This window comes from Argopecten irradians, chromosome 10 (genome assembly GCF_041381155.1).
Source record: "Argopecten irradians isolate NY chromosome 10, Ai_NY, whole genome shotgun sequence".
In the NCBI taxonomy this organism is placed as follows: domain Eukaryota; kingdom Metazoa; phylum Mollusca; class Bivalvia; order Pectinida; family Pectinidae; genus Argopecten; species Argopecten irradians.
Genome location: NC_091143.1, coordinates 40,313,143 through 40,326,988, shown reverse-complemented (window position 1 = coordinate 40,326,988; position 13,846 = coordinate 40,313,143). Strand labels below are relative to the sequence as shown.

Genomic DNA, 13,846 nt, shown 5'->3' with positions numbered 1-13,846 from the left:
CTGTTCCCCTTCCCCCTAGGATATTGTGGCCAAATTTGGTTACAATCCATGCAGGACTCTATGACTAGTAGCGATTTAAAGGATTTACCTCTATTTCCCCTATTGGGCCCCGCCCCTCCTGCCCCTGGGGGATCAGAGCCAAAATTTATACAAGTTCTGTTCCCCTTCCCCCAAGGATGTTTGTGGCTGATTTTGGTTACAATCCATGCCAAACTCTAGGACTAGTAGCAATTTAAAGGATTTACCTCTATTTCCCCTATTGGGCCCCGCCCCTCCTGCCCCTGGGGGGTCAGAGCCAAAATTTATACAAGTTCTGTTCCCCTTCCCCCAAGGATGTTTCTGGCCAAATTTGGTTCCAATCCATGCAGAACTCTATGACAAGTAGCGATTTAAAGGATTTACCTCTATTTCCCCTATTGGGCCCCGCCCCTCCTGCCCCTGGGGGATCAGAGCCAAAATTTATACAAGTTCTGTTCCCCTTCCCCCTAGGATGTTTGTGGCCAAATTTGGTTACAATCCATGCAGGACTCTATGACTAGTAGCGATTTAAAGGATTTACCTCTATTTCCCCTATTGGGCCCCGCCCCTCCTGCCCCTGGGGGATCAGAGCCAAAATTTATACAAGTTCTGTTCCCCTTCCCCCAAGGATGTTTGTGGCTGATTTTGGTTACAATCCATGCCAAACTCTACGACTAGTAGCAATTTAAAGGATTTACCTCTATTTCCCCTATTGGGCCCCGCCCCTCCTGCCCCTGGGGGGTCAGAGCCAAAATTTATACAAGTTCTGTTCCCCTTCCCCCAAGGATGTTTGTGGCCAAATTTGGTTACAATCCATGCAGAACTCTATGACTAGTAGCGATTTAAAGGATTTACCTCTATTTCCCCTATTGGGCCCCGCCCCTCCTGCCCCTGGGGGATCAGAGCCAAAATTTATACAAGTTCTGTTCCCCTTCCCCCAAGGATGTTTGTGGCTGATTTTGGTTACAATCCATGCCTAACTCTAGGACAAGTAGCGATTTAAAGGATTTACCTCTATTTCCCCTATTGGGCCCCGCCCCTCCTGCCCCTGGGGGGTCAGAGCCAAAATTTATACAAGTTCTGTTCCCCCTCCCCCAAGGATGTTTGTGGCCAAATTTGGTTACAATCCATGCAGAACTCTAGGACAAGTAGCGATTTATAGGAAATGTTGACGGACGGACGGACGGACGGACGGACGACGGACGACGGACGACGGACGCCGCGCCATGACATAAGCTCACCGGCCCTTCGGGCCAGGTGAGCTAAAAATACTCAGTCACCACACGGATATATACTTGGCTATTGAAAACTATAAAGATGAACAACTTTTCACTCTTGTTTAATAACAGAGCGACCTTTGCGATAAGAACAAAGAAAGTCTACAACATTTTTTTTCTCGTTTTTATTAGAAAAATAAACTACTAAATATATTTACCCGAGAGGGTAGATTAACTCAAACACCGCTTAAATACCATTATTCATAATTTTGGAAGAAGTTAAATTATACACGCTTATTAGTAATGAATCAATGCAGATAAACTATGGGACAACAGAGTAAATGAATATGAACTTGACTGGAACGTTCGCAAATATTCTAGAAAATGCTTTAGTGAAAACCATATACATTTTCAGTCTCAGACTGTTACAATGTAATAATAGCGATAGGATTATCATGAGATTTAGTATGCACCAAGCGATTAATGTATTTACCCAATGTCCAGATTCCCCAAGTAGTAGTTACTTCACTTATGGATATTTCTTAACTTACAGCTGTTCACAAGAAAACACGACAAAGGATAAAGACGGTTCCTCTTTACGTCTTTTCTAATTTCTGTAACACATTTCTATGGACACTTGTGTTAGTTCTAGAATTTCCGTAAATTAAAGAATACTGTTGAAACTGACTACAGGTTTGGAAACCTCCCTCAATGTTGCCCATTCAGTCAAAAATTACGTCTTCTTCTAAAGTTTGACCTGGATCTTGAATGGACAGCCTAGACCAAGACGTCCTCTAGAAGTTGACCTGGACCCAGACCAAAGCTTTTTCTAGACGTTGACCTGGACCCAGACTAAAGCGTTCTCTAAAATTTGACCTGGTCCCAGACAGAGGTGTCCTCTAGAAGTTTGCCTGGATCCATACCAAAACGTCCTCTAGAAGTTGACCTGGACCCAGACCAAGGTATCCTTAAGAAGTTGTCTTGGACCCAGACCAAGGCGTCCTCTAGAATTAAAAAGTTGTCTTCTACAACTTGGCCTGGATTTAGACCATCAAGTCTTCTAGTGTTTAGCCTGGACCCAGACTAAAGTGTCCCCTAATTTTTGGCCTGGGTCTATACTGATGCGTCCTCTAGAGCTTGGCCTGGACCTGGAGTGTCTGTTGAAATGACAGGGTTTGACCGACGTCTATCTGTACAGGTGAACTTACACTACCAGCCTCCACACACAGCATGTTCTTGTACTCCTCGTCCCCAAAGTCAGACATACCTTTGGCCTTCTCGACCCAGGGATTCCACACAACTTCAAAAAATAGATACAACTTAAGCTGTAGTAGACTGTCAACACAAAGACACAATTACAGAATTTTGATTACACTCAACAACGCACAGAATCTATTTTAGCAAATCGATAAGTTTTATCTATATAGTTTTATTTATTGGTCAATTCTTGAAACAAGTTTAACGTTTGATAAAAGAATTTTTGAGTTTATGCAAATATTACAAACAGTTAGTGATACATAAACATGTAAAATAAATAAATTAGCCAAATCTTTGTTGCTATGACTTGATTTTACGATTTCTTGTCTAAATCACTTTATAATGACGATTAAATTTCGCAATTTGCTATAATAAAAGTTCTCGTATAACTGAAACTATTTCGAGATGGCAAATTTTCGCAAATTTAATTAACCAAGGGCAGATAACTCTGTATTATACCAATACAACATACTAGTAGTCAAGTAAAGTTTTAGATTTTTCCTTTCTCCTGTATTATTTACAATTTTTGAAGGCAACTACGTAATTGCATTGCGCTTCTTTCTTAGAAAGAAAATTTTGCCAATTTTATGGTGATATCCCACTGAAACACAACAAATGCTGTCGGTAACCTGTGAGTTACAGAGTAGAATGGAAATCAAAATTTAGACCTACCAACATCCGGGAAGTTTGAGAGGTTCACGGACACCGAGTGTGAACTACAATCCATGGATACAGTAGTGGGACACTTCTGGTATACTCTGTCAACAGTGTTAAAAACATAGGTATATACGAATGTAAAAGAGTCTCTTTACCGATGCTCCACGGCCGACAGAGCACAAACGATACTTATCATTTGAACAACAATTGGTGTTTAATCGTGTTTATATATATGTCTAATCAACACGAAAATAATATAAAATAATTCATTTTGCTTTTGGTGCATATACAATCATTACTTAATTCCATATGGGACATAGTGCCATGGGACTTTTTCGGGATGCAATTAATCATTTCGATATTTCTATCGTGAAGTAAAATTAGGCGCTCAAACTTTTCTATGGTGGTAATGGTGTAAAGTAAGTAACTTTTGCAACTAAGAAAAAAACTTACTCGTCTGCTCCTGTTTTTTTCGGTAGAGAAAAAAATACCATCTTTCAGCGTTGAAGCATCTTTAAACTATACAAATTATGTCTTTAAATTTGATTATTAATTATAATAATCAATGTACATGTAACTCGTTTGTTTAAAAATTTTCTCGACACGGGAGGTAATATCGACCACGAAAAGTAAAATAAAATGGTAACTTTGGTGATCTTATGGATGTGCCAGATTAAGTTGGAGGAAGACCGGAGTACCTGGAGAAATACCACCGAGCAGCTGTCACACATGAGATTCGAACTCGAGACCCGGAGGTAGAGGGCTCATGGTAATAATGACATTTGTCACCACTTACCTATCGTAATTTTCGGGAATAGTGACCACGTCACGGTCTTCTGTAAATTGTCCATTCTGCACCTGTTATCTCAAGAGCGATATGTGATTAATACATGTACAGTAAACAACTGTAATGTTATAGACATCTTCTTTCTCCCTTACTTCACAAGGATATCCCGTATATAGTCGTCTACTCCGGCGACAATTCTAGTTTATGTTGGTGCCTGCTAGTTTACTGTCAGTAAAAGACAAATAGAATCTTACATGGGTCTGAAGTAGACAGGGATATCTCAACCGGCCGAGTGAACGATTTTGGCCGGTCAACCCGAGGCTTGCCGAGTCTTTTACTGACAGTAAACTAGCAGGCACCAACATAAACTAGAATTGTCGCCGGAGTAGACGACTAGTATTCCCCGATACACATTTATAAATAACAAGGGGACATAGCAGAACGCTATATACTCAACTCACGTTTATGTCAGGGTTCTATGTACCTAACTGTATCAAATCTGTCAAGTAGTTTAGGAAAAGTTTAACTTCGTTGCATGGGTATTATGAATTCCATTCAACTGAATGTACTTCTCGAGCTCCTTTCTCTCTTCTAGTAATAGACGGAATCGTGTATGCGATAAACCAGTAACTAACGAACTAAAACACCTTATTATTACACTGTTGACAGGGAATATATATCTACAATTCATCAGTTTTAATAGATCATGTATTTTTGGTATTTTCATGTAATTCCATACTGACCTTATCTACGTATGTGAGTCCCTTCAGTCCTTGGACACTGGTCGTACTAATGTCCGGCGTCAGGAAGTAGGAATGCATAAGTGTTGTGAAGGTAAAGCTTTGGTCACCTGTATTGTAACCATGGCAACATATCAATATAAGCATATCATAGATCAGAACATCAGCACAATTACAAAATTATTTGATATAACCATGGCAACATATCAACATAATAGATCTACTGTTAATGTAACTATAGATACCTATAAACATAACCATGGCAACATCACGTACAGTGTATGATGCAAATGAGAAAGGTATATACATTGTATAACTACAATTAATTTTTCTTTAAATTGTAAAACTGTAACCAAAGAGAAACAATACAAACTTTGTCAACCGACAGTGTTTTCCCCTGTGAAACAAATTATGAACATTTGGGGTACCTAAGTAAATCACAATCACAGTATAGTTACCTGTATTGTTGACGGTTAGTCTTGTGGTCAGTGCTGATTTGGATAATTCCAATGTGTACACCAATTTAAATCTGTAAATAAATCAAGACATCCATTATTCGTGAATATTTCATGTCAGTATCACAAAAGGATTTCTGTATACTAAGTATTATTAACTTATTAAACTATCAAAACCCAGTGTCTATATTCTAGGAGTAACTCTATAATCCCAACATCTACCCCTTGACTATGTCACTGTAAAACTGAAGGCAGTTCAGGAGAAACAACCTGACCAATTACAAGCCCACAGGTCTTCATTTGAAGATTTCAGAGAACAACGTCTAATTTCAAAGGCATACAGAGTATTTGTATTCGTTTCTTAAGATGTAAAAAAAATATCCAATCTATCAGTGTCATTTGTTATCACATACAGAGCCTTCAGGTTTGCTATGACATGGTCCAGCAGTGGATATCACGACGGAGATAATTGAAGATGACCAAAACCTTACCGGTAGTTCCATGCCTTCCGAGTGTCCTCATCATCAGAGAGAGACAGAGAACAGGTCACCGTTCCATCTGCTGTCTAAGAAAAATATAACACAAGCTAATTTAAGTCATGCATAGTAAACTATTCGACATTATAAGCATTCTATACGGAATGCATTAAGCCTTCTATTTAAGAAAGAACATCCCCCTGAAGCATGTATTTCAAAGTAAGCAAAATATCTGTAAGATTTATTTTGATGTTTCTATATCTTGTGTAAATGAGAATGATATACCTTGGCACAAACATTTAAAAATCATTGAACTTCTCATAGGAATACATTCCTTTTCATTCCTTAACAGCAGACCATGGAAATCTGAAACTAAAACCGAGCTGTGATGAGGTAGCTGTGAAGGATGAAATGGAAATTTATGATAAGGTCGTCTGGAACAGAGTGATGGCAGGACATGATTATTCTTACTAAGCAAAACCGTACATACTGTGCTTGGTTGAGATTCCACACTCCACCGCTTGTTCCTGGCAAATCCGTGCTGGGGACCACAGCTCCATGGTCCAAACTGGGCTGTACGTGTAAACGAACAACTATATACCTTTCATTATTGACCACCTTAATTTGCGTGAATACTTGTTTTAATTAAGCCAAACTTTGTAGAACGTAATAAGTAAAGAAATATAGTGTAACTCACGGAAAACCAGGGGAATCCCTCCACGTATGGCCTTGGAGTTATCAAGTACAGCTTGCTTGCTGTAAATAAATTGAAAATGTTTTAACCGTAACGCAACCAGATTTACATCCTCATACTCCAGGGGTTACTGGAGCTGTCTCCAGTTTTACTATGAGATATTCTAGGGCGGATATAACGTCAGTGGTAATAACCCTTGAGCATCGAAGATGTCAGGTTAAACACATTTTTTTTTCTCAAAATATTTTAAGAGATTTTTTTTTATACTAAACATATTAAAATATTATTGCTTTTCATAGAAAAAATTGTAAAAAGAAGAGCTACATCGCAATTACATATCACAATTCTTTACCAAACTTATTTGACATTAATTCCGATTCTTTGGAACGCTATTGGATTTTCCTTAATCTGCAAAGAAAGTGATTTCCATGATATGCGACAGATGGCGCTTCAAAATTATTTTTAAGAAAGACCGACCTATTTGCAACACTGTTAACATCTTGCATGTTTATGTATGTCGTTAATTAATTTTGTAGAATAAAAATTATACATGATCAGTTTTAAAATTAAAAGCTGTATTTTTGACTCGGGTCAGAAAGAAAAAGTGTGGCAACTTCTGTCTTTCTAAACCCCCGCCAAAATACAACGCATACCGTGCGTGTGTTCTCTAAACATTGGGGACAGCATTCCTTTTGGCGACATGATAGTGCATACCTGAGAAAAAGGATTTCTTTGCCAGCGCATTTCCATGACAACGCTGTGGCGCCTACAAAAATGAAATTAAATTGGAAAAAAACCCTCGTCCATGGAAGACGTTTACATGAAAAACGATCTATAAAACGACATTCTAAGCAGAAAAAGCGAACAAGAAGTAATTTAAGCAAACTTGTTGTGATTATTCGAGTAAAAACAACTTAGTATGTCATGGTAGTAAACAAAACTGTCGTCTTATACCTGTATATATTCACGTTTTGTTAAATAGAATATCGTGTCGACGGGTGAGTTGGTACAGTTTATCCTATACCATATCTTAACTGCCAATTCAAGCATATCGCAAGCATCTAGCACGAATTGTAAACAATATTTCATTACCATTATTAATGTAAACTTTTTTTTATTATCATTCATTCATTATAAGTCATACAATACAAAAAACAATCAAATATATATAACATAAAATGGATTCAGAAACAAGTGTTTTACACTTATATTAATCCGTCTCCATTTTTGACTCATCAGTTCTGTACGGTAATTAAGTGGGAGAATGAATATGAAATTTAGGTATTAGGAAATGAAGAGATGAAAATGGGAAGAGAAGAAGAGAGATTGCAAATGCCATTGTTCACTTTAAATAAATACAACTGTGAAACGATAACTACAGAAATGAATCATGGAATCAATCGAATCTCTTGGAGCTGATAATGAATTGTTGGACACATGAAAAAATCAAAGAATTTTCATGAATAGTTAAATCATTGGTGCCAAAAAGTAATAGTTCTGTTGTAGTAGGATGATTTAGGACAGCAAAGGAACGATTACGAAGATCGGAAAAAAATCTACAATGTAATGAAAAAATGTTCGTTATTTTCATCAACTTGACAGTAGGAGCAAAGCGGACTGTTTATTAGATTCCTACGGAACAAATAATATTACTTAAGTGAACTGCACTCCATCCACAGTCTCTCATGGTGAATCTGACCCAATCTAATGCCGATAAGATGATATGGTGGGACTTGGAATTTTTGTGCGTTTAAATGAGTTCTAAGTTTTGTTATTGAGGGACTGATTTTGATTTCATCAGGAAGTGCATTCCAAAGATTTATTACAGATGGCAGAAAGGATTTCATGAAAAGGCTTGTGCGACAGGAAGGTGGACGGAAGTTATTAACTAATCTAGTATTATGATAATGAATATTGTTGTTGCTGCGTATAACTTGAAGATACTGTGGAAGGAGACCATGAACTATTTTATGAAAGTGGATAATCTTGTGATGTCAACGTCTTTGCTCTAGGGGAAGCCAGCCTGTCTCGAGATATAGTTTTACCCTACTAGTAAGTCTAGTTCCACCTGTAACTATCCGTGCTGCTTCTAACTGGAGATCTTCTAACATATCTGATTGAGTTTTGGTAAGGTTGTCCCATATTATATCGCCATATTCAAAAATTGGGCGAATCAGTTCGGTTGGTAATTCAAGATCTTGCCTACGCTTTGCAGGTATAGTATCTTTAACATAGACAGATATACCGCCAGTACGATCAGGCCTACAGCCTGAGTTCTGGAGAGATATCTGTGACCTTTAGTCAGGTCTCGGTAAACGATAAAATAGTGCATTTGTTAAGTTCGGTACAAAGTATATCGACTTTTTTATTTAGACTTTGAACGTTGAGATGGACGAATGAAAAATTATTCTCAAGGTCAAGCTGTTCACTTATATTTGAAAAAAGTGATGATGAAGATGAATTCAGAGACGAAGGACCGGGATTTATTTCAATATCACCGGACAAAGGTAGTTGCCACTGAATAAGCGAGAAAAAGAAAGAAAAAAGGGGGAAAAAATCTACTGTAGAAAAAATGATGTTAATAAACTTACGAAGACAACTATTATGAAAATAATGGATTAGAGACCTAACAAATGACAAATATATTAATAAAATCAGAAGTAATAACCCAACACAAAGTGACTTAAGGATACTCAAATAGATGACAATGTTTGAGGACTGAACACAGTTGTTGAAGTTACCAATTCGAGCACGATAGAGCGATAGACTGACTGGCATTATGTAATGCCGAAGAAGACAATGCAAGATTCAGGACTGTGTGCAAGAACTGGTAGTTTAGCATATGACGGAATCAATGGCATAATTGGCAAGGCAGAGGTGGGTCGAGAATAGAAAAAGGACAGAAAAGGTATAAGTAAGATGAGTAAGGAAGCAAACATCAAAGTAACTATACTAGGAATGGAATCAGGGCAGACCAAAATATCAATACATTTATTTATTTTGTACTGTGACAGGATGTTGATTAGTGAAATTGTCGCTGAGGTACAGTTTAGGTAAGTGGAGAGAAAAGAGATGTGTAGTTTGTAAAGTTCCAGTGCTAATTACAGACATACAGAATACAGGTGATCATTCGACATCTTAAAATAGAGTTAAATAATAATAATAATAATAAAACGAAAAGTAGTAACATTTCGTGACAACATATTACACAGCGTAATTATTTCTGCATGTATAATACTCAAGTTAGTCATAATCAAATGCGAAAGAAGAAAAGCTTACATACATCCTATAATTTGTCATTTATCCTAATAGTTCTAGTTTAATTAAGAAGATTGTTAAGAATGAACTGAAATATTTCCATATCATTATACCATACATAATCGAGTTCTAAAAAGTTCACAGCGTAAGTGTGATATCTTACATATAGATATAGATTATCAATTATATTCATAAACCGCATCAGAGGTAGTCACAAAGATAAGTAACACCAGTATGAAGGTCTTGATTTGTGATAATTAAATCTAACATTTTCATTTCTGGTTTTTTGAAATTACATAATATTCAAAATAAGAAAGTGGTTATGAGAGATCAAATTACCATTATTCATGAGAGGTGAAAAAGAAACAATATCAGAGACTGAAAACAAGCTTGAACTTTACACCAATTTAAAATCCGCCGTGATTTTCTTACTCAATATGATTCCATGGCCTGTACTGTTTTTTGATTCCAGGGTCTGTATTGTTTTTTGATTCCAGGACCTGTACTGTTTTTGATTCCAGGGCCTGTACTGTTTTTGATTCCAGGGCCTGTGCTGTTTTTGATTCCAGGGCCTGTACTGTTTTTTGATTCCAGGGCCTGTACTGTTTTTGATTCCAGGGCCTGTACTGTTTTTGATTCCAGGGCCTGTACTGTTTTTGATTCCAGGACCTGTACTGTTTTTTGATTCCAGGGCCTGTACTGTTTTTGATTCCAGGGCCTGTACTGTTTTTGATTCCAGGCCTGTACTGTTTTTGATTCCAGACCTGTACTGTTTTTGATTCCAGGCTGTACTGTTTTGATTCCAGGCTGTACTGTTTTGATTCCAGGCCTTACTTTTTGATTCCAGGCCTGTACTGTTTTTGATTCCAGGCCTGTACTGTTTTTGATTCCAGAGGGCCTGTACTGTTTTTGATTCCAGGGCCTGTACTGTTTTTGATTCCAGGGCCTGTACTGTTTTTGATTCCAGGGCCTGTACTGTTTTTGATTCCAGGGCCTGTACTGTTTTTGATTCCAGGGCCTGTACTGTTTTTGATTCCAGGGCCTGTACTGTTTTTTTGATTCCAGGGCCTGTACTGTTTTTTGATTCCAGGGCCTGTACTGTTTTTTGATTCCAGGGCCTGTACTGTTTTTGATTCCAGGGCCTGTACTGTTTTTTATTCCAGGCCTGTACTGTTTTTGATTCCAGGGCCTGTACTGTTTTTTGATTCCAGGGCCTGTACTGTTTTTTTGATTCCAGGGCCTGTACTGTTTTTGATTCCAGGGCCTGTACTGTTTTTGATTCCAGGGCCTGTGCTGTTTTTGATTCCAGGGCCTGTACTGTTTTTTGATTCCAGGACCTGTACTGTTTTTGATTCCAGGACCTGTACTGTTTTTTGATTCCAGGACCTGTACTGTTTTTTTGATTCCAGGGCCTGTACTGTTTTTGATTCCAGGGCCTGTACTGTTTTTGATTCCAGGGCCTGTACTGTTTTTGATTCCAGGGCCTGTACTGTTTTTGATTCCAGGGCCTGTACTGTTTTTTGATTCCAGGGCCTGTACTGTTTTTGATTCCAGGGCCTGTACTGTTTTTTGATTCCAGGGCCTGTACTGTTTTTGATTCCAGGGCCTGTACTGTTTTTGATTCCAGGGCCTGTACTGTTTTTGATTCCAGGGCCTGTACTGTTTTTTGATTCCAGGGCCTGTACTGTTTTTGATTCCAGGGCCTGTACTGTTTTTTATTCCAGGGCCTGTACTGTTTTTGATTCCAGGGCCTGTACTGTTTTTGATTCCAGGGCCTGTACTGTTTTTGATTCCAGGGCCTGTACTGTTTTCAATTGGGAAAACACTACTACATTGTATCTTTCATGAAACATATATATTTTAGAGAGGCTTTCTTTATATTGGGAAAATATTGATATAATTGATAATTGATATAAATATAAGATGCTCCACTACCGACAGAGCATAAATGATATTCATCATTTGAACAACAATTGGTTTTTAATCGTGTATATATATGTCTTATTAACACAAAAAAATAAAATAAAAAAGATTATTTTGCCTTTGGTGCAGGCGCAATCAGTACTTCATTCCATATATATAGGATATACTGCCATGGAATTTTTCGGGATGCAATTAATTATTTTTCATATCTTTAACTTGAAGTAAGTAACTTTCGTAACTGAAGAAAAATACTAAATCGTCTGCTCCTGTTTTTGATAGTGAAAAAATACTATTTGTCAGCGGTGGAGCATTTTTAAATAAATTAGGAAAGTATTATAGAAGTAAAATGTCTCTAGAGGAAGGGCCTTTATTCGGTCCCAAATGTACCAAAAATCACTGCTCTGTGACAATATCGGTATTACCGTTCCGAAATATAATATAATATACAATATATACATATCTGTATTACTATATGATATATATACACAGACATACAGTTTATATTAACCAATACGAAATATAATATAGATATACCGACAAACAATTTATATTAACCAATACTACATGTAACTAGGATAGCATTTCAATAAACTTATATCTACTTAAAATTCACTCTGATCAGTGGAGTGTGTACATATATGGTAATTTGAAAGCGTCCATTAGATTTGTGACCGGAAAACTGATACAACTTAAAACCATTTTAATTGACAGATACTTAATGAAACAGCTTAGATACTTTAAAATGTATACACCTGATATACATACACATACACGCTTCAAAAGCTTTTGATTTACAATTTACTTTATATTACATGGCAATACAAAATCCTTTGCCTCAAATGTGTAAAGTCAGAAGTTGTATGCCTGAATATACACATGCAATTTGACTAAAGTAAAGTTATAACTGACATTATAGTACAAAAGCACGCAACTTATGTGTCAATTTATAAAATGAAACTGGCTGGTTTGTATAGCGCTTGACCTCAGTGATTTTTTTAGGTACATGTACATTTTGGGGCCGAATAAAGGCCCCAGACCCTAGCGAAATTTTGCTGTATTTTCCCAATTTTATGTAAATATTTTCCCGAATAAAGAAAAACTCTTTAAAAAATATACATATTTCAAGAAAAATACCATGTAATTTTTTCCCAAGTAAAAAGGTAAAGGTCCCTAAAATATATCACTGGACTTGCAAATTGCTTCCGCATACATATGCCGACACTTTTAAACAAATTGTTAAAGCACACATCAAATCAATGCAATATATATAATTATGTGTGCCTGCATTGTAATGGATAATTTGTGCAACATTCAGCTTCTTTCGTTGATCAGTATAATCGAATGCTATAAGTTTTACAACCTGTAAATATAATATAAAGTTATCATGTAATGATGTGTAAATTTATTAAAACACCATTTTGTAAGCCGTTTTGGCGGCTTCCGGAGGCACAGCACGGTAAATTAATCGAAGTAATGAAATGTTTTCACAAAATCTCAAGTCAATGATTGGATAGAATGAATTGCTTTACAGACTGTAAAATGTATTGATACGTACTTGATGACTTTCCAACATTGTATATTAATTTAATATACATTTATGTAGAATATCTTATACACAAATGTATGGTATACACTATCGATTTTGACATAAAATTAGGTCAGCTGACGATGTGCATTAATCGCTGCATCAGGTACTTGATATGTAGTGGTAATTTGCCCTTCAATGATAACATGTAACATATATGATATATATACTAACAATATGAACATGTGCATGTAATACTACGTGTATGGGTTTTATTAGTTGAACGAACTTTCTATTAACAGCCAGGGTCATGTAAGGACGTGCTAGGTTTGTTGGTGGAGGACAGCCGGGGTACCTGGAGAAAAAACACCGACCAGCGGTATCGACCCAGAGGTAGAGGTACATGTATGTCGAGACATTTTAACCACTCGGCCACCGCGGTTCCTCTACGTGTATTCTTAATTTGTACATCAATTTATCAGCTGTTTATATGATCAGTATTGCACTAAATACAATTTGTCCATTTAGCTGTTTAGATGTATATTCCAATTAATTCTCACCGTGTAAATGTACGACTACTGACGTCCCGTCCCCTCCGTCCAACATCACGACGTCCCCCTCCCGTACACGACTAGCCAGATCAGCATCCATATCGCTCAGCTTAAGTACTATGTTGTTTACACACCGACATGTGTGACACATGTACACTAGTTAGCATTTCCGGGTTTGTTAGACAAGGGAGGGAACTCCGATTTTGAGTTGTTCTCGCATAGCCCTCTGTAAGCTGTCGCTTCTTGGCATCTTTATGGGGGGGGAGGGGGCAAAGGTCCTCAATATTT

The 13,846-nt window shown here is 37.2% G+C and overlaps 1 protein-coding gene across 1 annotated transcript; it reads right to left on the bottom strand.

Moving 5' to 3' along the window:
• Positions 1–1,411: 1,411 nt before the first annotated feature.
• On the bottom strand, positions 1,412–13,722 carry LOC138333894 (uncharacterized). Its single transcript, XM_069282540.1, has 10 exons — positions 13,568–13,722; positions 7,016–7,067; positions 6,305–6,363; positions 6,098–6,180; positions 5,623–5,696; positions 5,135–5,205; positions 4,680–4,786; positions 3,946–4,007; positions 3,165–3,250; positions 1,412–2,535 (listed from the first exon to the last, which is right to left on the bottom strand). Exons 1-10 carry the CDS (start codon positions 13,707–13,709, stop codon positions 2,366–2,368), a joined length of 906 nt encoding a protein of 301 aa, XP_069138641.1. The 5' UTR covers positions 13,710–13,722; the 3' UTR covers positions 1,412–2,365.
• Between the last annotated feature and the right edge of the window lie 124 nt (positions 13,723–13,846).